Source organism: Ranitomeya variabilis, chromosome 3 (genome assembly GCF_051348905.1).
Source record: "Ranitomeya variabilis isolate aRanVar5 chromosome 3, aRanVar5.hap1, whole genome shotgun sequence".
Classification (NCBI taxonomy): Eukaryota; Metazoa; Chordata; class Amphibia; order Anura; family Dendrobatidae; genus Ranitomeya; species Ranitomeya variabilis.
In genome coordinates this window covers 737,741,599-737,765,814 of record NC_135234.1, presented here as the reverse complement: position 1 = coordinate 737,765,814, position 24,216 = coordinate 737,741,599, and the positions used below count along the sequence as shown (strand labels likewise).

The 24,216-nt window shown below is 42.9% G+C and overlaps 1 protein-coding gene across 2 annotated transcripts in view; it reads right to left on the bottom strand.

Annotated features, from left to right (window-relative positions):
- The window catches only part of CNTN5 (contactin 5), a 2,016,448-nt gene that overhangs the window by 809,593 nt on the left and 1,182,639 nt on the right, over nt 1–24,216 (bottom strand). For both annotated transcript variants that reach the window (XM_077298468.1, XM_077298469.1), the window contains one exon: nt 3,282–3,405. In XM_077298468.1, the coding sequence (XP_077154583.1) occupies nt 3,282–3,405 (124 nt within the window). The remainder of the gene's footprint in view (nt 1–3,281; nt 3,406–24,216) is intronic.

The following is a 24,216-nucleotide window of genomic DNA, read 5'->3' as shown; positions in this document are numbered from 1 at the left end:
GGCAGAGGGCAGCATGAAGTGCTCTAAAATGTCCTGGCAGACGGCTGCACTGACTTTGGCCTTGATAAAACACAGTGGACCTACACCAGCAGATGACATGGCTCCCCAAACCATCACTGATTGTGGAAAGGTCACACTAGACCTCCAGCAGCTTGGATTGTGGCCTCTCCACTCTTCCTCCAGACTCTGGGACCTTGATTTGCAAATGAAATGCAAAATTTACTTCCATCTGAAAACAACACCTTGGACCACTGACAACAGTCCAGTTCTTTTTCTCCTTGGCCCGGGTAAGACACTTCAGGAATTGTCTATTGGTCATGAGTGGCTTTACACAAGGAATGCGACACTTGTAGCCCATGACCTGGATACGTCTGTGTGTGGTGGCTCTTGAAGCAATAACTCCAGCAGCAGTCCACTCCTTGTGAATCTACCCAAAATGTTTGAATGGTCTTTTCTTAACAATCCTTTTAAGGCTGCGGTTATCCCGGTTGCTTGAGATCTAGAAGGCTGTGATGGCTAGCACTCAACAAAGGTTGGAGTGACGGTGCTAGTGAAAGGAACCCAAGGTTCCGAAGCTACTAGATATGAAGATCACTGCACACGTACAAGTTGAAGGTATGCTTCAAGTGGAAATTTATTTATAGTGGTTTTAAGACAAAGCGACTGGTAAGTGTTGACGTTTTGGCTAATACATAGCCTTGGTCACAACGTCGCTGGAAAAAATACAAATATAAACAATTAGGTATATACAATGATTGGTGCACACACACATATCAAAAAAATGTATATTATATACAATATATACAATGTTTCTGAGGTTGTGATATACATGATTTAGGATAAGACAGGATATAACTTTCTGCAGTATTACATCACCATTATCCTAAATCAAGACAGACTCTTCACATTTGGTAGGCCACCTCATTGCCTTGTGAAACCAATATATATATGTTATATCATATCTAGTGTTGAGCATTCCGATACCGCAAGTATCGGGTATCGGCCGATATTTGCTGTATCGGAATTCCGATACCGAGATCCGATACTTTTGTGGTATCAGGTATCGGTATCGAAACAACATTAATGTAAAAATGTGTAAAAGAGAGAATTAAAATAAAAAATATTGCTATACTCACCTCTCCGACGCAGCCTGCACCTTACCGAGGCAAGCGGCAGCGTTCTTTGTTTAAAATTCGCGCTTTTCTTTCCTTACGTGAAGTCCCGGCTTTGTGATTGGTTGCGTCGCAGTCACATGGGCGACGCAACCAATCACAGCAAGCCGTGACGTAATTTCAGGTCCTTAAGGATTTTAAAATTACGTCCCGGCTTTGTGATTGGTTGCGTCGCAGTCACATGGGCGACGCAACCAATCACAAGCCGTGACGTCACGGGAGGCTGGACACGTGCGCATTTTAAAATGCGCGCGTGTCCAGCCTCCCGGCTTGTGATTGGTTGACCGCGAAGCAACCAATCACAAGCCGGGACATCACGGGAGGTTGGACAAGCGCGCATTTTAAAATGTGCGCGTGTCCAGCCTCCCGGCTTGTGATTGGTTGACCGCGACGCAACCAATCACAAAGCCGGGACGTAATTTTAAAATCCTGAAGGACCTGAAATTACGTCACGGCTTGCTGTGATTGGTTGCGTCGCCCATGTGACTGCGACGCAACCAATCACAACGCCGGAACGTAATTTTAAAATCCTGAAGGACCTGAAATTACGTCACGGCTTGCTGTGATTGGTTGCGTCCCGGCCACATGGGCGGCACGCGACCAATCACAAGCCGGGACTTCACGTAAAGGAAAGAAAAGCGCAAATTTTAAACAAAGAACGCTGCCGCTTCCCTCGGTAAGGTGCAGGCTGCGTCGGAGAGGTGAGTATAGCAATATTTTTTATTTTAATTCTTTCTTTTACACATTAATATGGTTCCCAGGGCCTGAAGGAGAGTTTCCTCTCCTTCAGACCCTGGGAACCATCAGGGATACCGTCCGATACATGAGTCCCATTGACTTGTATTGGTATCGGGTATCGGTATCGGATTGGATCCGATACTTTGCCGGTATCGGCCGATACTTTCCGATACCGATACTTTCAAGTATCGGACGGTATCGCTCAACACTAATCATATCATATATATTGCATTATATGCACTATTCTAAGTACACACATCGATGTACATACATCTCTATATGCATTTCCTTAAACTAATCTCTCTGATTTGATATGTCTTATTGCCTCATTATCTATATAGTCTAGGACATCTCGTTACATGGTCACACAGAGCGATTACTCTGTACATGTATATCACAACCTCAGAAACATTGTATATATTGTATATAATATACATTTTTTTGATATGTGTGTGTGCACCAATCATTGTATATACCTAATTGTTTATATTTGTATTTTTTCCAGCGACGTTGTGACCAAGGCTATGTATTAGCCGAAACGTCAACACTTACCAGTCGCTTTGTCTTAAAACCACTATAAATAAATTTCCACTTGAAGCATACCTTCAACTTGTACGTGTGCAGTGATCTTCATATCCCGCTTGCTTGTGCACCTTTTTCTACCACACTTTTTCCTTCCACTCAACTTTCCATTAATATGCTTGGATACAGCACTCTGTAAACAGCCGGCTTCTTTAGCAATGACCTTTTGTGGCTTACACTCCTTGTGGAGTGTGTCAATGACTGACTTCTGCCATGATTGTGGAGCCTACTGAAACAGACTAAGGGACCCTTTTAAACGCTTAGGAAGCATTTCTAGGTTTTTTTTTTGCTAATTATTCTAATTTACTGAGATAATGACTTTTGGGTTTTCACTGGCTGTAAGCCATAATCATCAACATTAACAGAAAGAAAAACTTGAAATAGATCACTCTGTTTGAAATGACTGTATATAATATATGAGTGTCTCTTTTTGTATTGAAAAACTAAAATAAATTAACTTTTGATGATATTCTCATTTTGTGAGAAGCACCCGTTCTTGCTGAAACAGAAAATATTGTAGCAGGGTGATCCTCTCCGGTATGGATCCGAAATATAATTGCATGCATAGAACTTCACTTTTCTACATTTATTTGTGAAGGTAGAATAACAGAAAGACATAATGGTGTCAATAGTACATACCGGATAATATGGAGGTGGATTGTAAATATTGCAAATATGGCATGACTAGAGGAGGCAATGGAAATACTGTATGAAGGTGCAAGTGACCATGAAGGAAGAAATGAAGAATAAATGAATGACTTCAACAAATGGAACTTTCATCGGATGTACCTATAACTCGGAGCAGGGGCTCCTCTCGCCTCACAATTAAGGGCCACTTTCTTCTCTCCAGAATCCATGGGGAAAATAACATTTTCTGGCTCTTGGATAAACACTGGCCCATAATCCACACTCTCTGAAAAATGAAAATCTGCCGGTTAAAATACACAAACATTTATTCTAATAAAACATAGCTAAAAGTAGCCACAAATAGAATTTAATTAAGGGGGGATTATAGAGAATGAACCGACATGAAAGTACCAAGGTCTACTTGTAATTATGGTTACCATTACAGGAAAATGTATCTATCTATAGATCCTTTGGACTTACTCAGTGGTCCTCCACAGCCACCCACACAGACAGACATACACTAGACCTCATCTTCACCCGCCTCTGTTCCCTATCTAATCTCACAACCTCTCCCTTCCCCCTATCTCACCACCGTCCACTCACCCTCTCATCCTTGTTCTCCTCATCTGCCTCCCATGTCCAGCCACTAGCACATCCTCACAGAAACCTTGCACACCTAGACATTCACAGACTCTCAGACTCTGTTCTTCCTCTGTCCTCCATATCTTCACTCCACAAAACGGACAGCGCCACCGCTTTCTATAACGCTACACTCACATCAGCCATAGACTCAGTCACCTCTCTCATGCATGGCAAAGTGCGACAAACCAATAGGCAACCCTGGCACAACAATATCACCAAAAAACTTTGACAAGCATCCAAGGTCATGGAGCAGCGTTGGAAGAAAACATGCCTGCCAGACGACTTCACTGCTTTCAAGTAAGCTACACTTGCCTTGAAATTAGCCCTCATCTCTGCTAAATAGACCTATTTCACAAACCTTGTATCTTCATTATCCTACAACCCAAAACAACTGTTCAGCACATTCAACTCTCTCCTCTGCCCACCACTGCCACCTCCAACTCCCCTCATCTCTGCCGAGGACTTTGCCACCTATTTCAAAAATAAGATCGACCAAACAAGGCAAACCTTTACTGTTCCACCACCCCAACCACTCAATATACCAGACCTCTGCCCTTCCCTAATAACCTCCCTCTCCAACATCACTGAAGGAGAGCTTACTCACCTCCTTTCCAAATCACACCTCACCACCTGTGAACTTGACCCCATCCCTTCCCACCTGCTACCCAACCTCACTAACATGTTCATTCCAGCCCTAACCCATCTCTTCAACCTATCGCTATCTTCTGGTACCTTCCCTTCTGCCTTCAAACATGCCACCATCACACCCATCCTCAAAAAACTAATCTTAACCCAACTGCTATGCCCAGCTATCACCCATAACACTGCTCCAGTTTGCTTCCAAACTCCTTGACCAGCATGTCCATGCTCAACTGTCATCCCACCGCTCATCTAACTCTCTCCTTGACAACTTCCAATCTGACTTCCACCCCACCACTCCACCGAAACTGCCCTGACCAAAATTACGAATGACTTACTCACAGCCAAAGCTAACAGACAGTTCTCCATCCTCCTCTTTCTCGACCTGTCCTCTGCCTTCAAAACAGTGAACCACTGCCTACTGCTACAGATTCTTTCTTCCCTTGGCATCAAAGACCTTGCCCTGTCCTGGATTGTCTCATACCTTTCCGACCACACATTTAGCGTTTCCCACTCCCACACTACCTCCTCATCCCGCCCTCTCTCTGTTGGAGTCCCTCATACCCTTGGCCTAGGACAACTCATAAAGTCTCATGGCTTCCAGTACCACCTGTATGCGGACGACACTCAGATCTACCTCTCTGGCCCAGATGTCACCTCTCTGCTGTCCAGAATCCCAGAGTGTCTATCAGCCATATCCTCCTTCTTCACCTCTCACTTCCTAAAACTCAATGTAGACAAAACCGAACTCATCATTTTTCCTCCATCTTGTGTATCTCTCCTACCCAACCTATCTATTATGGTAAACAGCATCCCGCTCTCTCCTGCTCCTGAAATCTGCTGCCTCGGAGTAACTCATCTCTGCCCTGTCCTTCAAACCACATGTCCAAACTCTTGCCACCTCCTGTCGCCTCCAACTAAAAAATATTTCCAGAATCTTTCCCTTCCTCAGTCCTCAATCTACTAAAACTCTTGTGCATGCCTTCATAATTTTCTGCCTTGATTACTGCAACACCCTCCTCTGTGGCCTCCCCACACCTTGCACCACTCCAGTCTGTCCTCAACTCTGCTGCCCAACTAATTCACCTCTCTCCTGGCTACTCCCCTGCTTCTCCCCTCTGCAAATCCCTTCACTGGCTCCCAATTCCCCAACAAATCCAGTTCAAATACTCTATGCGCATAATTTCTGGTGCTATCAGACCTACGCCCGTCCACTGGTTACCTGTCTTGACCCATATCGCACCTGCAAATCTGAGAAGACAAAAACTCCTACTTAAAGAATACACCAAAGTAGTGAATAATGAAATTCTCCCAATACTTTAAAATATCCAAGATGTTCAAATACAGCGACTGAAATCAAGACATCCACCCATCCGAACCGCAATTACCCTGTATGAACATCATTTTAACTTAGAAGAGAAATGGCGTGAACTTCGGGTCAGTGCAGTAGACGGTGAGCCTCAATTGTTTCTTCACTTTCAAAATCCACCACCAGGCTTCAATCTGCCAAGGAAAACCTGGGTCACTTTGAATCGTATCAGAACAAACTTTGTTGTCTGTACAGATCTTATGCATAAGTGGGGAAATCTGACTCTCCTGCCTGTGACTGTGGAGCTGACCATCAAATAATTCAGCACATTGTCGATGAATGTCCCCTCAGATCTTATACTGGTGACAAGAATGATTTCTATACTGGAAATGACAATGTTATTGCATACATAGAAAACCTCGATATCCGACTCTGATTTCGGTTCCTTTGTTCTTTTCAATCACTGTTTATCATTTATGTATTCTTATATGATGTTTAAATATATGTTCATACGATTAAATAAAACCAGTTCAAATTAGTAACCCTGCCCTGCAAAGCTATCCACAACCTGTCCCTCCTTATATCTCTGAACTAATCTCCTAATATCTTCCCTCACGTAATCTTTGATCCTCCGAACACCTCCTACTCTCCTCCATACCTATTCATTCCTCACACAACCGCCTCCAAGATTTCTCCCGAATATCTCTCATCCTCTGGAATTCCACGCCTCAACACATCCGATTATCCACCACCCTTGGATCCTTCAGACGGAACCTGAAAACCCATCTCTTCAGGAAAGCTTACAGCCTGCAATAACCATTCTACCGCCTCACCAACCACCCGAGCTGCTGCACCCGACCTTCTGTCTCTTCCCCATTATACTGTAGAATGTAAGTCTGCAAGGACAGGGTCCTCTCCCCTCTGTACCAGTCTGTCATCGTAAATTAGCTTACTGTAAACGATATCTATAAGTTTGTATAATTTGTTTACTTTAAACGATATCTATAACTTTCTATGTAACCCCTTCTCATGTACAGCAGCATGGAATTAATGGTGCTACATAAATTAATAATAATAATAATAATAATAGTAATAATCTATCTCATGTCTATCTGACTGGGTCGGCCTTCACCAAGCTGTGGCGTAATGGTGGCTAACTGTTACGGCCGCAGGCAATCTTCATCAGAATAAAAAGGAGAAAGTTGTGGAAGGGATGCATGATCAGCTGATCTCAATAAGTCATGTCAAGACCTCAGGTGCAACAGGAATAAAAATTCTCTTTTACCGGAGCAGTTGTTGATGATGATGATGATGATTACAGCTATCCACAGTTATTCAGTACACTGAGCCAACAGCCCCTCATGGTGTGATGACCCCGTCTCTTTTCCAGCAATGTGTAGCGGCTCTTCTCACTCCCATTGTATATAGCACTATATGTGCATTAACACCTCTCTAGTGATGAGCGAATATACTCGTTAGGTCGTTATTCGAGATTTCCTGAGCATGCTCGGGGTCCTCTGAGTATTTTTTAGTGCTCGGAGATTTCGTTTTTCTTGCCGCAGCTGAATGATTTACATCTGTTAGCCAGCATAAGTACATGTGGGGATTCCCTAGCAACCAGGTAACCCCCACATGTACTTATGCTGTTTAACAGATGTAAATCATTCAGCTGCGGCAAGAAAAACTAAATCTCCGAGCACTAAAAAATACTCGGAGTTCCCGAGCGTGCTTGGGAAATCTCGAGTAACGAGTATATTCGCTCATCACTACACCTCTCCTCTCAGCCTGGACGGACCTTGGCATCCATGGCAGCTCAGGCTTACAGGAAAGTACCTCAGCTCTCTTCCCACCACTGACATCTAAGGATTGCATCAAACATCTCTCCTCTGATCCTGAACTGACGTTGTCTGGCATTTGGTCAGGACACTATGTCCCTTCCTGCTGCACAGATTTGCTGGAGTCCCGATAGTAACAACAGCAAAGGCACAGACTGGCCTCCTTGATCTACAGCACCACTCAATCCCAGGGGTGCAGGCTTGCTTTTCCTGGGCTAAGTAGTTCTTCTTTAGGGGCCGCTACCCACCAGACTTCATAATAGACATTACACTAATTATATGTGCATGTGTAAAAATGACTGAAGAGCTGGCTTCACATGCCATCAGAGTTCACAGACTTTTGTGATGCCTGACTTTGTAGGCCGCCACATATCTATCTATCTCATATATACACCTATCTGGAAAGTAGAAAAATATAAAGCACCACACCGGCGTATTTTTTTATTTTATTTTATTTTTTTTTTATATATGAGTTTCACTTTTTGTATTGAAGAACTGAAATAAATTAACTGTTTGATGATATTCTAATTTAGTGAGAAGCACCTCTATGTAGCCGTGTATTTCTATGTCCCTGTATTCTAAAGGGGAAGTAAAAGTCTGATTTTTATTTTCCTATAAAACTACTGAAAATAATGAAAAACAATCACAATGATGTCCTGTTTAATGCACTTTTTTTAAATTAATAAACATCTCAAATCGGCAAAAAACAGACATATTTTGTATCCCAGTAATCATAGGAACCCACACAACATAGCAAGTAATTTATCGTGAAAAATTACGTGACTGATTTTTTTTCTCCATTAAATCCATAAAAAATGTTATGAAAATGTAACACTGAGACCATGTTCGCATGTAATGTAATGTAAATATGTTTTTTCTACTGCTTTTTCCTGAATATTTTCGGCATTTGTCCACACCACCTGATGCAATCACAATTTTCTCTGAATATTGTGTTTGTTGCGTTACTTTTATGCATTTTATCCATTATTTGATGGACTTTTGCTGCAGATGCGAAGCAGCCTTTTTAACTCTTTTGAATAGTACAGAAAAGCTTTGATTTTGCTTTTAAAAATGCAACAAAGTTTTCCTTGCATGCGTTTTTCAAGCTCCATATAGAAGCCTATAGAGAACAAATGCACTAACACTGTAGAGTACAGCAGCATCTTCAGACACACTGAGTGCAGAATTCTCATGAAATCACATCCACTTTACTTGTATATTTAGGTCTTGTTCACATGTAGCGTAATTTCTGAGTTGCTTTTCTGCTGCTTTTTTTTGTACAGAAATTCTGCTGCATTCAACTGTCCAAGCAAAGTGGATGTAATTTCATGAAAACTGCACCCAATGTGCGTCTAATGATGCTGCTGAACTTTTGAGTTTCGGTGCTTTTTTCCCTTAGAGACATCTATGTGGAACCTAAAAAAATGCATGTAAAAACTGCAGTTACTTTTTTAAGTGCAGAATTATAGCTTTTCTGCACTATAAAAACACTTGCTTCATCGCTCCCCGGCACCGCGCTCCTGCTCAGGAGTACTTATCTGACCTGTTGAGGGCAGAGCAAGGTCCTGCAGTGCGCAGGTGCTAGGAAAGGTCAGAGAGGCCCAGCGCCTCTGCACTGCAGAACTTTACCATGAAGCAAACAGGAGGACGGCATCACAAGAAGATTGGAGGCTCCGGACCTGCGGCACCCATCAGACCGGACCACCCCCGGGTGAGTATAATAGAACGTATTTTTCTTATCTTTCAGGTTCAGATCTGGAGGCCGCAGTATAGAATGGTGGCCGCATCTTATATCAGCCAAAACAGCTGACAGGTTCCCTTTAAAAACGCTTCTTCACATCTGCACCAAAAAAGCATCAAATAAGGCGGAAAAGGCCTAAAAAAGTCCAGCCAAAATGAAATAATCAGAAAAGATTGTTATTGCGTAGTTTGCAGAAAACAAAAAACAAAGTATTTACACAACGTGTGAACAAGGCCTTATAGCTGCAAAAAAGTCAGATGTCTTATACTGAAACTTCATAAAGATGAGAAAGTTCGGGTGACTCGAATTGTGAATGAAGGAACAAAAAACAAATCCTCAGGTCCCAACTAGAGATGAGCAGGATGGACAGATTATGTTGTGCTGCTCTGGGTGATCAAAATCTATGAAGGCAATGCCCATAAGGTCAGAGTTTCGCAGTCTCCCGTCCAGCTACCAGGACCACTGACCTGGAACCTGGAGCAGAGTCCTGTGAATCTATCCACTTATCTAGTCCCAACTGATCCAGATTCAGCGGGACAGTCCGAGATTTAGTTCTACGCCCTGCGGTCCTGGGTATCTGCTGAATGTCCCTCACTGCCACCACCCCTCTGGCATCTCCTCCTGCCAGGTTAGAAAGAAATGGTAAATTTTCGGTGTCACGCTACGCGTGCTGCATGGTTTGTCCATCTTTCTGTTCTTCAAAAGTGCATCAACATAACACATTACATTTATCATAACATCTTGAGGGGTTGCAGATCATTCTTCCACTCTCTTACAGTCATGAACCCCGATATGTTACGATGGTCAACAAAGTTCATGTTCAACAAACTCCTTGAGTGTCATTTATTGTTTTCCTTTACTTGGATAACACAGTTTTTCCTATTTCAATTTAGTACTGCAGGCTTTAGCTCACCTCGGCACACTGTGATTTCACCCGTGCCGCCCGCATACATCACTGCATCTCTATAATTATATGACCGAACAGAATTCTAAAATGAAACAATATAATATGCAATCCAGCAAAACTGTCACCGAGAGATTAAAAAGAGATTTCTTGCCACGTCGCCGGTCCGCTCTGTTCTAAAATAGATATTTATAGCTGTTTACAACACAGAATTATAAAGCACTTAGGATCCCGCTATGGAGACGGGTGCTGCATTTGTCAAAAATCACGAGGCCGCTTTCACTATGGAGACAAATAGATGGGACAATTGTGTTCTGCATTCAAAATGTCGCACTCACTGAGATGTCTGCACAACAATGGGATCAGCTCCAATTGTACAAAAACATAAGCCTTACGTAGGAAGCTTCTCAAATTCTCAAATGCACTTGATAATATTAATTATATTTAGTGTTGAGCGATACCGTCCGATATTTGAAAGTATCGGTATCGGATTGGATCGGCCGATATCCAAAAAATATCGGATATCGCCGATACCGATACCCTATACCAATACAAGTCAATGGGACACAAATATCGGAAGGTATCCTGGATGGTTCCCAGGGTCTGAAGGAGAGGAAACTCTCCTTCAGGCCCTGGGATCCATATTCATGTAAAAAATAAAGAATAAAAATAAAAAATATGGATATACTCACCCTCGGACGGACCCTGGACCTTAGCGGTGCAACCGGCAGCCTCCGTTCCTAAGAATGCAGAGTGAAAGACCTTCGATGATGTCGCGGTCACGTGAGCGGTCACATGAGCGGTCTCGCGACCAATCACAAGCCGCGACGTCATCGCAGGTCCTACACTCACTGCATTCTTAGGAACGGAGGCTGCCGGTTGAACCGCTAAGCGCCAGGGCTCGTCGGAGGGGTGAGTATATCCATATTTTTTATTTTAATTCTTTATTTTTTACATGAATATGGATCCCAGGGCCTGAAGGAGAGTCTCCTCTCCTCCAGACCCTGGGAACTTCTGATTCCGATTTCCGATATCACAAAAATATCGGAACTCGGTATCGGAATTCCGATACAGCAAATATCGGCCGATACCCGATACTTGCGGTATCGGAATGCTCAACATTAATTATATTAAAACATTTCAGTAAATTAAAGTACAGGTTTATAGCAATTATTTGATGTTGGAATTTACTTTTACTCTGTTTTAATTTTATTTACTAATTTTGTGGCACTAAGCTGCTTGATGTTAGGTGTCGAGTTCCCTCTGCAGCACAGGGGGAATCTCGAACCACCTGCGCTGCTGTCTCCCATTCTTTTCCAGCTGCAATGAAGCCTGCTCAGCGGAGACGTCGGTCCCAGCGTCTGGTTCAGGCAGATACTGTGTGCTTGGTTACTGCTGCCTTTCCAGGCTCAGCTATTGTAACCAGCACTGTTCAGCGGCGAGCAGATGCTCCTGGGAATAAGTCCTGTTTTTCCTCTACTGAGCATGCCCAAGGGAAGACTTTTCATTGGAGGTCAAGGGCCACATGCTCAGGTCCTGTAGCAGCTCCTATTCGACTACTAGGAAGGTCCTTGAGTGCTACAGCTATAAAAGGTCTGCATTGCAGCACAGCCATGTGCTAGTATAAACTTGATGTATGTATGTTGATGAATGACTGTCGATGGATGAAAGCTCCTTAATCATTCCCATTCCTAGTGTTGTTGACTGCTCGCGAATGGTGGAAGCTATCTAGCGCCCGACAGTGCTACCTGCACACGTTACAGTGCCTTTTGCAGTGCCCACTTATACGGCACTGTGTGCAGTCAGTGCGCTTTCCTGACAGCCTGTTAGTGTAGGGTGTGAATTCCCGATTGGACTCAGCATCTGACTCGGGACGTCCTCAGGTCCTCAAAGCCACCGAGGGTCAGAGCGAGTCCAACCACCAGATTAGTGGGGGTGATTCATAGGGATCCCACTAGTGCAGGGGTGGGGAACCTCGGCTCTCCAGCTGTTATAAAACTACAACTCCCAGCATGCCCTAGCAACTTGCAGCAGTTGAGGCATGCTGGGAATTGTAGTTCTCCCACAGCTGGAGGGCCAAGGTTCCTGACCCCTGCACTAGTGTCTTGCAGCTGCACCCTGTGTCTGTTAACTGTTGTAAATTCTGCTCTTGGGCTCCCTCCGGTGGTTGTTAGTGGTAGTGCAGTGGTCTCTGGATTATAGGCCAAGGCAGGTGTTTCTGCTTATTGCAGCTCTATTAGGTATTTAGGTTTGTAGGATCCATCAATCCCTGCCAGTTGTCCATTGTATCTAGGAGGGATTGCATCTTTGTCTGGCTCCACTTGCCCTGCTGTCATTGCAGCTAAGATAAGTTTCCTGTTTTTGGTTCTCTGTAGCACGCATGCAGTGTGCTTTTATGTGCAGTGCAATCTATTGTGTTTTTGTCCAGCTTAGACTTGTTTGGATTTTTCTGTCTTGCTGGTTTCTCTGGAGATGCAGATATACATCCTATGTCTTTAGTTAGATGTAGCATATTGTATCTTCTGCTGTGGATTTTTCAAGTGTTTTAATACTGACCGCTTAGAACTCTGTGCTATCCTTTCTATCTAGCTAGAAGGGCCTCTTTTGCTAAACTCTGTCTTTCCTGACTGTGTACGTATTTCCTCTTAAACTCACAGTCAATACTTGTGGGGGGCTGCCTATCCTTTGGGGCTCTGCTCTGAGGCAAGATAGGATTTCCCATTTCCATCTTTAGGGGTATTTAGTCCTCCGGCTGTGTCGAGGTGTCTAGGCCTGGTTAGTTATATCCCACGGCTACTTCTAGTTGCGGTGTCAGTATTAGGATTGCGGTCAGTACAGGTTCCACCTACTCCAGAGATAGTCTCATGCGGCTCCAGGGTCACCGGATCATAACAGTTAACAGGGCGCAGTGTATTTTAGTGGCTCTGTGAAACGAGTTCGCTACTATTCACACTGGGTCAAGTCTAACCCACGTGTGAACAAGTGTCCATCCGCCATTACTTAGCAGCAGGAACCATCTCTGCACGGTGGACCCCGGGCTGCGAACACACCTCATATCTACCTCTTCATTATTTGGTGCGTTCCGCTAGCCCTAACACTTGAAATGATTTTTTTTTTTTCATTTTATAATTGTGCAACATTTTTGCAACTTTTGGCCTGGCCTGGTTTGCCAACTTTTTTAAAAAAATTGGAAGAGCTTAGTTAAGAGGGGCATGGCCCACAAATTTCACAGATTTTTCGCCTAAAAGGTGGCACAAATTACGACAGATACGGATTTTACTGGAGTATATTTCTTGTAGTGGCGCACAACAACTGAAAGATGCAGCAATTTTTTTAAGAAGCAGTGGCCTATTAATTAATTTAGCACATATCACTACAGCTCACCCATAGTGATGAGCGAGTGTACTCATTGCTTTGGTTTTCCCTACCAAGTTCGGGTGATCTCCAAGTATTTGTGACTGTTTGGAGATTTAGTTTTTGTTGACTCAGCTGCATTATTTACGGCTGCTAGCCAGCCTGAGTACATGTGGGGGTTGCCAGGTTGCTAGGGAATCCCCTCATGTATATATTCAAGCTGTCGAGCAGCCATAAATCATGCAGTTAAGTCAACAAAAACTAAATCTCTGAGCAGTCACAAATACTCGGAGATCACCCGAGCATGTTTGGGAAAATCCGAGCAACGAGTATACTCACTCATCACTACTCACCCATCATCAAGACTGGGGTCCAAAATGTCAGCCTTGATGAATCTTAGCCTCTACCTATGGCTACAGACTAGAAACTTAACATATCTAGTAGAGTTGGTGCGAATCGAATTGCAAGACCCGGTCCAGATGTCACATCAATGTTCTGTGGTCACTAGAAGGAAGCATGAAGAACCACTCATTATCTCGTGCATCCAGGGCTCTTCTTTTGATTAGTTGATTAGGCAACCTGGCTTGACATGAAATGTGCATCACACCTCAATGATTATTTTGTGTCAAGCGAGCCAATTAAAAGAAGAGCTGCAGATGCAGAAGGTAAGAGACACTTCTCAGGGCTCCTGACCTCCTGACTGATGGCCACAGATCACTGAATTGGCTATAAGACCAAGTCCTGCAAGTAGTGTTGAGCGATACCTTCCGATACTCAAAGGTATCGGATGGGATTGGCCGATATCCAAAAAATATCGGATATCGCCGATACCGATACCCGATACCAATGCAAGTCAATGGGACACAAGTATCGGAAGCTATCCTGGATGGTTCCCAGGGTCTGAAGGAGAGGAAACTCTCCTTCAGGCCCTGGGATCCATATTCATGTAAAAAATAAAGAATTAAAATAAAAAATCTGGATATACTCACCCCTCCGGCGGCCACCGGACCTTAGCGATGTAACCGGCAGCCTCCGTTCCTAAGAATGAGGAGTGAAGGACCTTCGATGATGTCGCGGCTTGTGATTGGTTGCGTACCACTCATGTGACCACTCATGCGACCAATCACAAGCCGCGACGTCATCGCAGGTCCTAAACTCACTGCAGGTCCAGGGGCCGCCGGAGGGGTGAGTATATCCATATTTTTTATTTTAATTCTTTATTTTTTACATGAATATGGATCCCAGGGCCTGAAGGAGAGTCTCCTCTCCTCCAGACCCTGGGAACCATACACTGGGAACTTCCGATTCCGATTTCCGATATCACAAAAATATCGGAACTCAGTATCGGAATTCCGATACAGCAAATATCGGCCGATACCCGATACTTGCGGTATCGGAATGCTCAACACTACCTGCAAGTCAATTCACACAAAGTTTAATATCTAATCAACTATTTCTGACATTTTCCATGATGATCCCATACTTGTGCTCACCTGGTTTCTATTGGTCTCTGCTTCATGGACCCGTCCTTGACACACTAGTAATGGCTAAAAATACTTGCTTAACCATCACTGTCAACAGCGTTGACCTGCCTCAACCACTGATTTGGCTAAATTGGCATTTCCAGCCACTTCCACTTTGTCTAGGCCAGAAGGGGCTATGGGTGATCAAGGAACATGGGCATTATTTCCTTAATTTCTTTAAAGCAATCAGATGCATTAAAAATATTCCCTGGAACACCCTTTTCATCTCTAATAGGTCAAGTCAATATTTACCTTTGAGATTAAGAGAATTTTCATCCCTTCCACCGATCATTATTTTTTATTTAGAAATTATTATTCAATTTGTTTATTTTATCATTATGTATAACATTCAGTTTCACATTTTTTTTAAATCCACACTTGAAGACTTCTTATTATTGGTGAGGGCCGATCAATCAGGTGTAATGTTTAGAGGAACTAGGTAACAAGTATTCAATTTCCCTGCAGTGCCTCCACAGGAGAAATGAGGAATTACCTAGGTCTACCTGAAAGTAATGGTTGTAGTTAGTGTTGAGCATTCCGATACCGCAAGTATCGGGTATTGGCCGATACTTGCGGGTATCGGAATTCCGATACCGAGATCCGATACTTTTGTGGTATCGGGTATCGGTATCGAAACAACATTAATGTAAAAATGTGTAAAAGAGAGAATTAAAATAAAAAATATTGCTATACTCACCTCTCCGACGCAGCCTGCACCTTACCGAGGGAAGCGGCAGCGTTCTTTGTTTAAAATTCGCGCTTTTCTTTCCTTTACGTGAAGTCCCGGCTTGTGATTGGTTGCGTCGCAGTCACATGGGCGACGCAACCAATCACAGCAAGCCGTGACGTAATTTCAGGTCCTTAAGGATTTTAAAATTACGTCCTGGCTTTGTGATTGGTTGCGTCGCAGTCACATGGGCGACGCAACCAATCACAGCAAGCCGTGACGTAATTTCAGGCCCTTAAGGATTTTAAAATTACGTCCCGGCTTTGTGATTGGTTGCGTCGCAGTCACATGGGCGACGCAACCAATCACAAGCCGTGACGTCACGGGAGGCTAAACACGCGCGCATTTTAAAATGCGCGCTTGTCCAGCCTCCCGTGACGTCCCGGCTTGTGATTGGTTGCGTCGCGGTCAACCAATCACAAGCCGGGAGGCTGGACACGCGCGCATTTTAAAATTTTAAAATGCGCGCGTGTCCAGCCTCCCGGCTTGTGATTGGTTGACCGCGACGCAACCAATCACAAGCCGGGACGTCACGGGAGGCTGGACAAGCGCGCATTTTAAAATGCGCGCGTGTCCAGCCTCCCGGCTTGTGATTGGTTGACCGCGACGCAACCAATCACAAGCCGGGACGTCACGGGAGGCTGGACAAGCGCGCATTTTAAAATGCGCGCGTGTCCAGCCTCCCAGCTTGTGATTGGTTGACCGCGATGCAACCAATCACAAGCCGGGACGTCACGGGAGGCTGGACAAGCGCGCATTTTAAAATGCGCGCGTGTCCAGCCTCCCGTGACGTCACGGCTTGTGATTGGTTGCGTCGCCCATGTGACTGCGACGCAACCAATCACAAAGCCGGGACGTAATTTTAAAATCCTTAAGGGCCTCAAATTACGTCACGGCTTGCTGTGATTGGTTGCGTCGCCCATGTGACTGCGACGCAACCAATCACAAAGCCGGGACGTAATTTTAAAATCCTTAAGGACCTGAAATTACGTCACGGCTTGCTGTGATTGGTTGCGTCGCCCATGTGACTGCGACGCAACCAATCACAAAGCCGGGACTTCACGTAAGGAAAGAAAAGCGCAAATTTTAAGCAAACAACGCTGCCGGTTCCCTCGGAGAGGTGAGTATAGCAATATTTTTTATTTTAATTCTTTCTTTTACACATTAATATGGTTCCCAGGGCCTGAAGGAGAGTTTCCTCTCCTTCAGACCCTGGGAACCATCAGGAATACCGTCCGATACTTGAGTCCCATTGACTTGTATTGGTATCGGGTATCGGTATCGGATTGGATCCGATACTTTGCCGGTATCGGCCGATACTTTCCGATACCGATACTTTCAAGTATCGGACGGTATCGCTCAACACTAGTTGTAGTACATTGTATTGAAGTACAGAATTGTGACGACATTTCCATAGACTTTTTATGACCCCACTGTACCTCCAGTTGAGTTAGAAATATATATTTTTTTCTATCAGATACCATATGGCCATTAGCAATGCACTCGTCACTGCCAATATACGAAGGAGTACTAGTCATACCTGTATAATAGGCTACTGTAGAAAAAAATAAAACAAGACTAGATGCATAAAAATTCTGACTGCATCTCCAGATATATCAAATGGAACTTTTATTAAATAGATATTCACATTAATAATTAGTCTTGTAAACCCATAAAAATGCACACAGGTGTGTATTACAGCTCAGTCAGACACACTGTCGACATGTTGAGTCATCTACCTTAAGGTGCATAACAAAAGGATTAAAGATAACAATATAAGTTAAAGGGAGGCAAACTTCTTATATATGAGTACAAAAATATGGGTTACATACATGGTACTGCAGAAGGAGAAGAAGACATGGGTGAATGGTCTGACAGGTATCGCTGTGTGCACAGCTTTACCAGGGGTAATACATATCCAGTCTTGCCTATGTTAATTAAAACATAAGCTTTTTTTTATTATTCTTATCATGTTAGTTTTTTTCTTTTACATTTTATTTATTCAAGTACATGTGTATGAGAGTGCTTTTTATTCCTTTATGTTAGAGGATGTAATCAATTGCTTTATAATAATTATCATACTATTATATTTAGCATTTATCTGTATTTGCATAATATTTTCATCATTTTATTTATTTTTGAAAATATAAACTTTTGTTTTCTTTCTCTCATTTATATCTATTTTTCATGCTTTTCTACATCATTTTTCTGACTTTTAATAATTTTTGAGACTGACATTTTTAAGCACTATTGTGCCACAATCTACTTTTTACAACATTCACTTTTTTTCCTCCACAAATATTTCATCACAAATTTAGGTTTCCATATACGCACCAGGCATATATACTGTATACAGTGGGGAAAATAAGTATTTGACACACTGCCGATTTTGCAAGTTTTCCCACCTACAAAGAATGGAAAGGTTTGTAAATTTTATCGTAGGTACACTTCACCTGTGAGAAACAGAATCTACAAATAAAAAAGAGAAAATCACATTGTAGCATTTTTAAATAATTAAATTGCATTTTACGGCATGAAATAAGTATTTGGTCACCGATCAACCAGCAAGAATTCTGGCTCTCACAGACCTGTTAGTTTTGCTTTAACCCCTTAAGCCCCGAGGGTGGTTTGCACGTTAATGACCAGGCCAATTTTTACAATTCTGACCACTGTCCCTTTATGAGGTTATAACTCTGGAACGCTTCAACGGATCTTGGCGATTCTGACATTGTTTTCTCGTGACATATTGTACTTCATGTTAGTGGTAAAATTTCTTCGATATAACTTGCGTTTATTTGTGAAAAAAACGAATATTTGGCGAAAATTTTGAAAATTTCGCAATTTTCCAACTTTGAATTTTTATGCCCTTAAATCACAGACATATGTCACACAAAATACTTAATAAATAACATTTCCCACATGTCTACTTTACATCAGCACAATTTTGGAACCAACATTTTTTTTTGTGACGGAGTTATAAGGGTTAAAAGTTGACCAGCAATTTCTCATTTTTACAACACCATTTTTTTTTAGGGACCACATCTCATTTGAAGTCATTTTGACGGGTCTATATGATAGAAAATACCCAAGTATGACACCATTCTAAAAACTGCACCCCTCAAGGTACTCAAAACCACTTTCAAGAAGTTTATTAACCCTTCAGGTGTTTCACAGGAATTTTTGGAATGTTTAAATAAAAATGAACATTTAACTTTTTTTCACACAAAATTTATTTCAGCTCCAATTTGTTTTATTTTACCAAGGGTAACAGGAGAAAATAGACCCCAAAAGTTGTTGTACAATTTGTCCTGAGTACGCTGATACCCCATATGTGGGGGTAAACCACAGTTTGGGCGCATGGCAGAGCTTGGAAGCAAAGGAGCGCCATTTGACTTTTCAATGCAAGATTGACTGGAATTGAGATGGGACGCCATGTTGCATTTGGAGAGCCCCTGATGTGCCTAAACATTGAAACCCCTAACAAGTGACACCATTTTGGAAAGTAGACCCCCTAAGGAACTTATCTAGATGTGTGGTGAGCACTTTGACCCAACAAGTGCTTTACAGAAGTTTATAATGCAGAGCCGTAAAAATAAAAAATCACATTTTTTCACAAAAATGATCTTTTCACCCCCAATTTTTTATTTTCCCAAGGGTGAGAGAAGAAATTGGACCCCAAAAATTGTTGTGCAATTTGTCCTGAGTACGCTGATACCCCATATGTGGGTGTAAACCATTGTTTGGGCGCAGGGCAGAGCTCGGAAGGGAAGGAGCGCCATTTGACTTTTCAATGCAAAATTGACTGGAATTGAGATGGGACGCCATGTTGCATTTAGAGAGCCCTTGATGTGCCTAAACATTGAAACCCCTAACAAGTGACACCATTTTGGAAAGTAGACCCCCTAAGGAACTTATCTAGATGTGTGGTGAGCACTTTGACCCAACAAGTGCTTTACAGAAGTTTATAATGCAGAGCCGTAAAAATAAAAAATCATATTTTTTCAAAAAAATGATCTTTTCACCCCCAATTTTTTATTTTCCCAAGGGTAAGAGAAGAAATTGGACCCCAAAAATTGTTGTGCAATTTGTCCTGAGTACACTGATACCCCATATGTGGGTGTAAACCATTGTTTGGGCGCAGGGCAGAGCTCAGAAGGGAAGGAGCGCCATTTGACTTTTCAATGCAAAATTGACTGGAATTGAGATGGGACGCCATGTTGCGTTTGGAGAGCCCCTAATGTGCCTAAACATTGAAACCCCCCACGAGTGACACCATTTTGGAAAGTAGACCCCCTAAGGAACTTATCTAGATGTGTGTTGAGCACTTTGACCCAACAAGTGCTTCACAGAAGTTTATAATGCAGAGCCGTAAAAATAAAAAATCATATTTTTTCACAAAAATGATTTTTCACCCCCATTTTTTTATTTCCCCAAGGGTAAGAGAAGAAATTAGACCACAAAAGTTGTTGTGCAATTTGTCCTGAGTACGACGATACCCCATATGTGGGTGTAAACCATTGGTTGGGCGCATAGCAGAGCTCAGAAGGGAAGAAGCGCTATTTTACTTTTCAATGCAAAATTGACTGGAATTAAGATGGGATGCCATGTTGCGTTTGGAGAGCCCCTGATGTGCCTAAACATTAAACCCCCCCACAAGTGACACCATTTTGGAAAGTAGACCCCCTAAGGAACTTATCTAGATGTGTTTTGAGAGCTTTGAACCCCCAAGTGTTTCACTACAGTTTATAACGCAGAGCCGTGAAAATAAAAATTATTTTTTTTTTTCAAAAAAATGATTTTTTTAGCCCCCAGTTTTGTATTTTCACAAGGGTATCAGGATAAATTGGACCCCAAAAGTTGTTGTCCAATTTGTCTGGAGTACGCTGATATCCCATTTGTGGGGGGGGACCACTGTTTGGGCGCATGACAGAGCTCGGAAGGGAAGGAGCGCCATTTGGAATGCAGACTTAAATGGATTGGTCTGCAGGCGTCACGTTGCATTTGCAGAGCCCCTGATGTACCCAAACAGTACAAACCCCCCACAAGTGACCCCATATTGGAAACTAGACCCCCCAAGGAACTTATCTAGATGTGTTGTGAGAACTTTGAACCCCCAAGTGTTTCACTACAGTTTATAACGCAGAGCCGTGAAAATAATTTTTTTTTTTTTCACAAAAATGAAATTTAGCCCCCAGTTTTGTATTTTCACAAGGGTATCAGGATAAATTGGACCCTAAAAGTTGTTGTCCAATTTGTCCTGAGTACGCTGATACCCCCTATGTGGGGGGGAACCACTGTTTGGGCGCATGACAGAGCTCGGAAGGGAAGGAGCGCCATTTGGAATGCAGACTTAAATGGATTGGTCTGCAGGCGTCACGTTGCATTTGCAGAGCCCCTGATGTACCCAAACAGTACAAACCCCCCACAAGTGACCCCATATTGGAAACTAGACCCCCCAAGGAACTTATCTAGATGTGTTGTGAGAACTTTGAACCCCCAAGTGTTTCACTACAGTTTATAACGCAGAGCCGTGAAAATAAAATTTTTTTTTTTTTCACAAAAATGATTTTTTAGCCCCCAGTTTTGTATTTTCACAAGGGTATCAGGATAAATTGGACCCTAAAAGTTGTTGTCCAATTTGTCCTGAGTACGCTGATACCCCCTATGTGGGGGGGAACCACTGTTTGGGCGCATGACAGAGCTCGGAAGGGAAGGAGCGCCATTTGGAATGCAGACTTAAATGGATTGGTCTGCAGGCGTCACGTTGCATTTGCAGAGCCCCTGATGTACCCAAATAGTACAAACCCCCCACAAGTGACCCCATATTGGAAACTAGACCTCCCAAGGAACTTATCTAGATGTGTTGTGAGAACTTTGAACCCCCAAGTGTTTCACTACAGTTTACAACGCAGAGCCGTGAAAATAAAACATATTTTTTTTCCCACAAAAATGATTTTTAGCCCCCCAAATTTTTATTTTCCCAAGGATAACAAGAGAACTTGGACCCCAGAAGTTGTTGTACAATTTGTCCCTAGTACGCTGATACCCCATATGTTGGGGTAAACCCCTTTTTGGACGCACGGGAGAGCTCGGAAGGGAAGGAGCACTGTTTTACTTTTTCAACGCAGAATTGGCTGGAATTGAGATTGGACGCCATGTCGCGTTTGGAGAGCCCCTGATGTGCCTGAACAGTGGAAACTCCCCAATTCTACCTGAAACCCTACCCCTAACCTCACCCCTAACCGTTTACTGAACATTTTCTGACAGTCATAAGTGCCACGTATATAAGTGCCATGTATATAAGTGCCACGTATTTAAGAGCCACGTATTTAAGTGCCACGTATTTAAGTGCCACGTATTTCAGTGCCACGTATTTCAGTGCCACGTATTTCAGTGCCACGTATTTCAGGCACTGAAAAATACGTGGCACGTAAATACTTCAGTGCCACGATATTTCAGTGCCACGATATTTCAGTGCCACGATATTTCAGTGCCACGTATTTCAGTGCCACGTATTTCAGTGCCACGTATTTCAGTGCCACGTATTTCAGGCACTGAAAAATACGTGGCACGTAAATACTTCAGTGCCACGATATTTCAGTGCCACGATATTTCAGTGCCACGTATTTCAGTGCCACGTATTTCAGTGCCACGTATTTCAGGCACTGAAAAATATGTGGCACGTAAATACGTGGCACGTAAATACGTGGCACTTAAATACGTGGCACTTAAATACGTGGCACTTAAATACGTGGCACTTAAATACGTGGCACTTATATACGTGGCCACTGAAATATCGTGGCACTTATATACGTATATACGTATATAAACGTATATTTCAGTGCCACGTATTTCAGGTTAGGGGTAGGGTTAGGGGTGGGGTTAGGGTTTTTTGTTTTTTTCTTGTTTTCTTGTGTTTTTCTATAAAAACGCATGCGTTTTACCGCGTTTACATGCATTTTTTCACACATGCGGTTTTTTTAAAAAACGCATGCAGATAAAAACGCAAGTGTGAAACCAGACTAAAAGACGCTTTTTATAGCAAAAAAGTTTTTGCGTCTCCACCTTTTGAGACCTATAATTTTTCCACATTTTGGTCCACAGAGTCATGTGAGGTCTTGTTTTTTGCGGGACGAGTTGACGTTTTTATTGGTAACATTTTCGGACACGTGACCATTTTTTATCACTTTTTATTCCGATTTTTGTGAGGCAGAATAACCAAAAACCTGCTATTCATGAATTTCTTTTGGGAGAGGCGTTTATACCGTTCTGCGCTTGGTAAAATTGATAAAGCAGTTTTATTCGTCGGGTCAGTACGATTACAGCGATACCTCATTTATATCATTTTTTTTATGTTTTGACGCTTTTATACGATAAAAACTATTTTATAGAAAAAATAATTATTTTGGCATCGCTTTATTCTGAGGACTATAACTTTTTTATTTTTTTGCTGATTATGCTGTTTGGCGGCTCGTTTTTTGCGGGACAAGATGACGTTTTCAGCGGTAACATGTTTATTTATATCCGTCTTTTTGATCGCGTGTTATTCCACTTTTTGTTCGGCGGTATGGTAATAAAGCGTTGTTTTTTGCCTCGTTTTTTTTTTTTTTTCTTACCGTGTTTACTGAAGGGGTTAACTAGTGGGCCAGTTTTATAGGTCGGGTCGTTACGGACGCGGCGATACTAAATATGTGTACTTTTATTGTTTTTGTTTGTTTTTTTTAGATAAAGAAATGTATTTATGGGAATAATATTTTTTTTTTGTATTATTTATTTAGGAATTTTTTTTTTTTTTTTTTACACATGTGGAAATTTTTTTTTAACTTTTTTACTTTGTCCCAGGGGGGGACATCACAGATCGCAGATCTGATAGTGTGCACAGCACTCTATCAGATCGGCGATCATACTTTCATCGGAGCAGGCTGCAGCTTTCATCTGCAGCCTGCTCCGACCCGGAAGTGCTCCCTGCAGGACCCGGATACAGCCCCTCGGCCATTTTGGATCCGGGGCCTGCAGGGAGAAGACGTTCGGTACGAGGTGAGTACATCACCTTGTACCGATCGTCTCAGGGAAGCACGCAGGGAGCCCCCTCCCTGCGCGATGCTTCCCTGTACCGCCGGTACACCGCGATCATGTTTGATCGCGGTGTGCCGGGGGTTAATGTGCCTGGGGCGGTCCGTGACCGCTCCTGGCACATAGTGCCGGATGTCAGCTGCGATATGCAGCCGACACCCGGCCGCGATCGGCCGCGCTCCCCCCGTGAGCGCGGCCGATCGCGTATGACGTACTATACCGTCACCGGGAATTAAGGCCCACCCCACCTCGACGGTATAGTACGTCAGATGGGATTAAGGGGTTAAGAAGTCTCCTACTCCTACTTAATTGCACCTGTTTGAACTCATTACCTGTATAAAAGACACCTG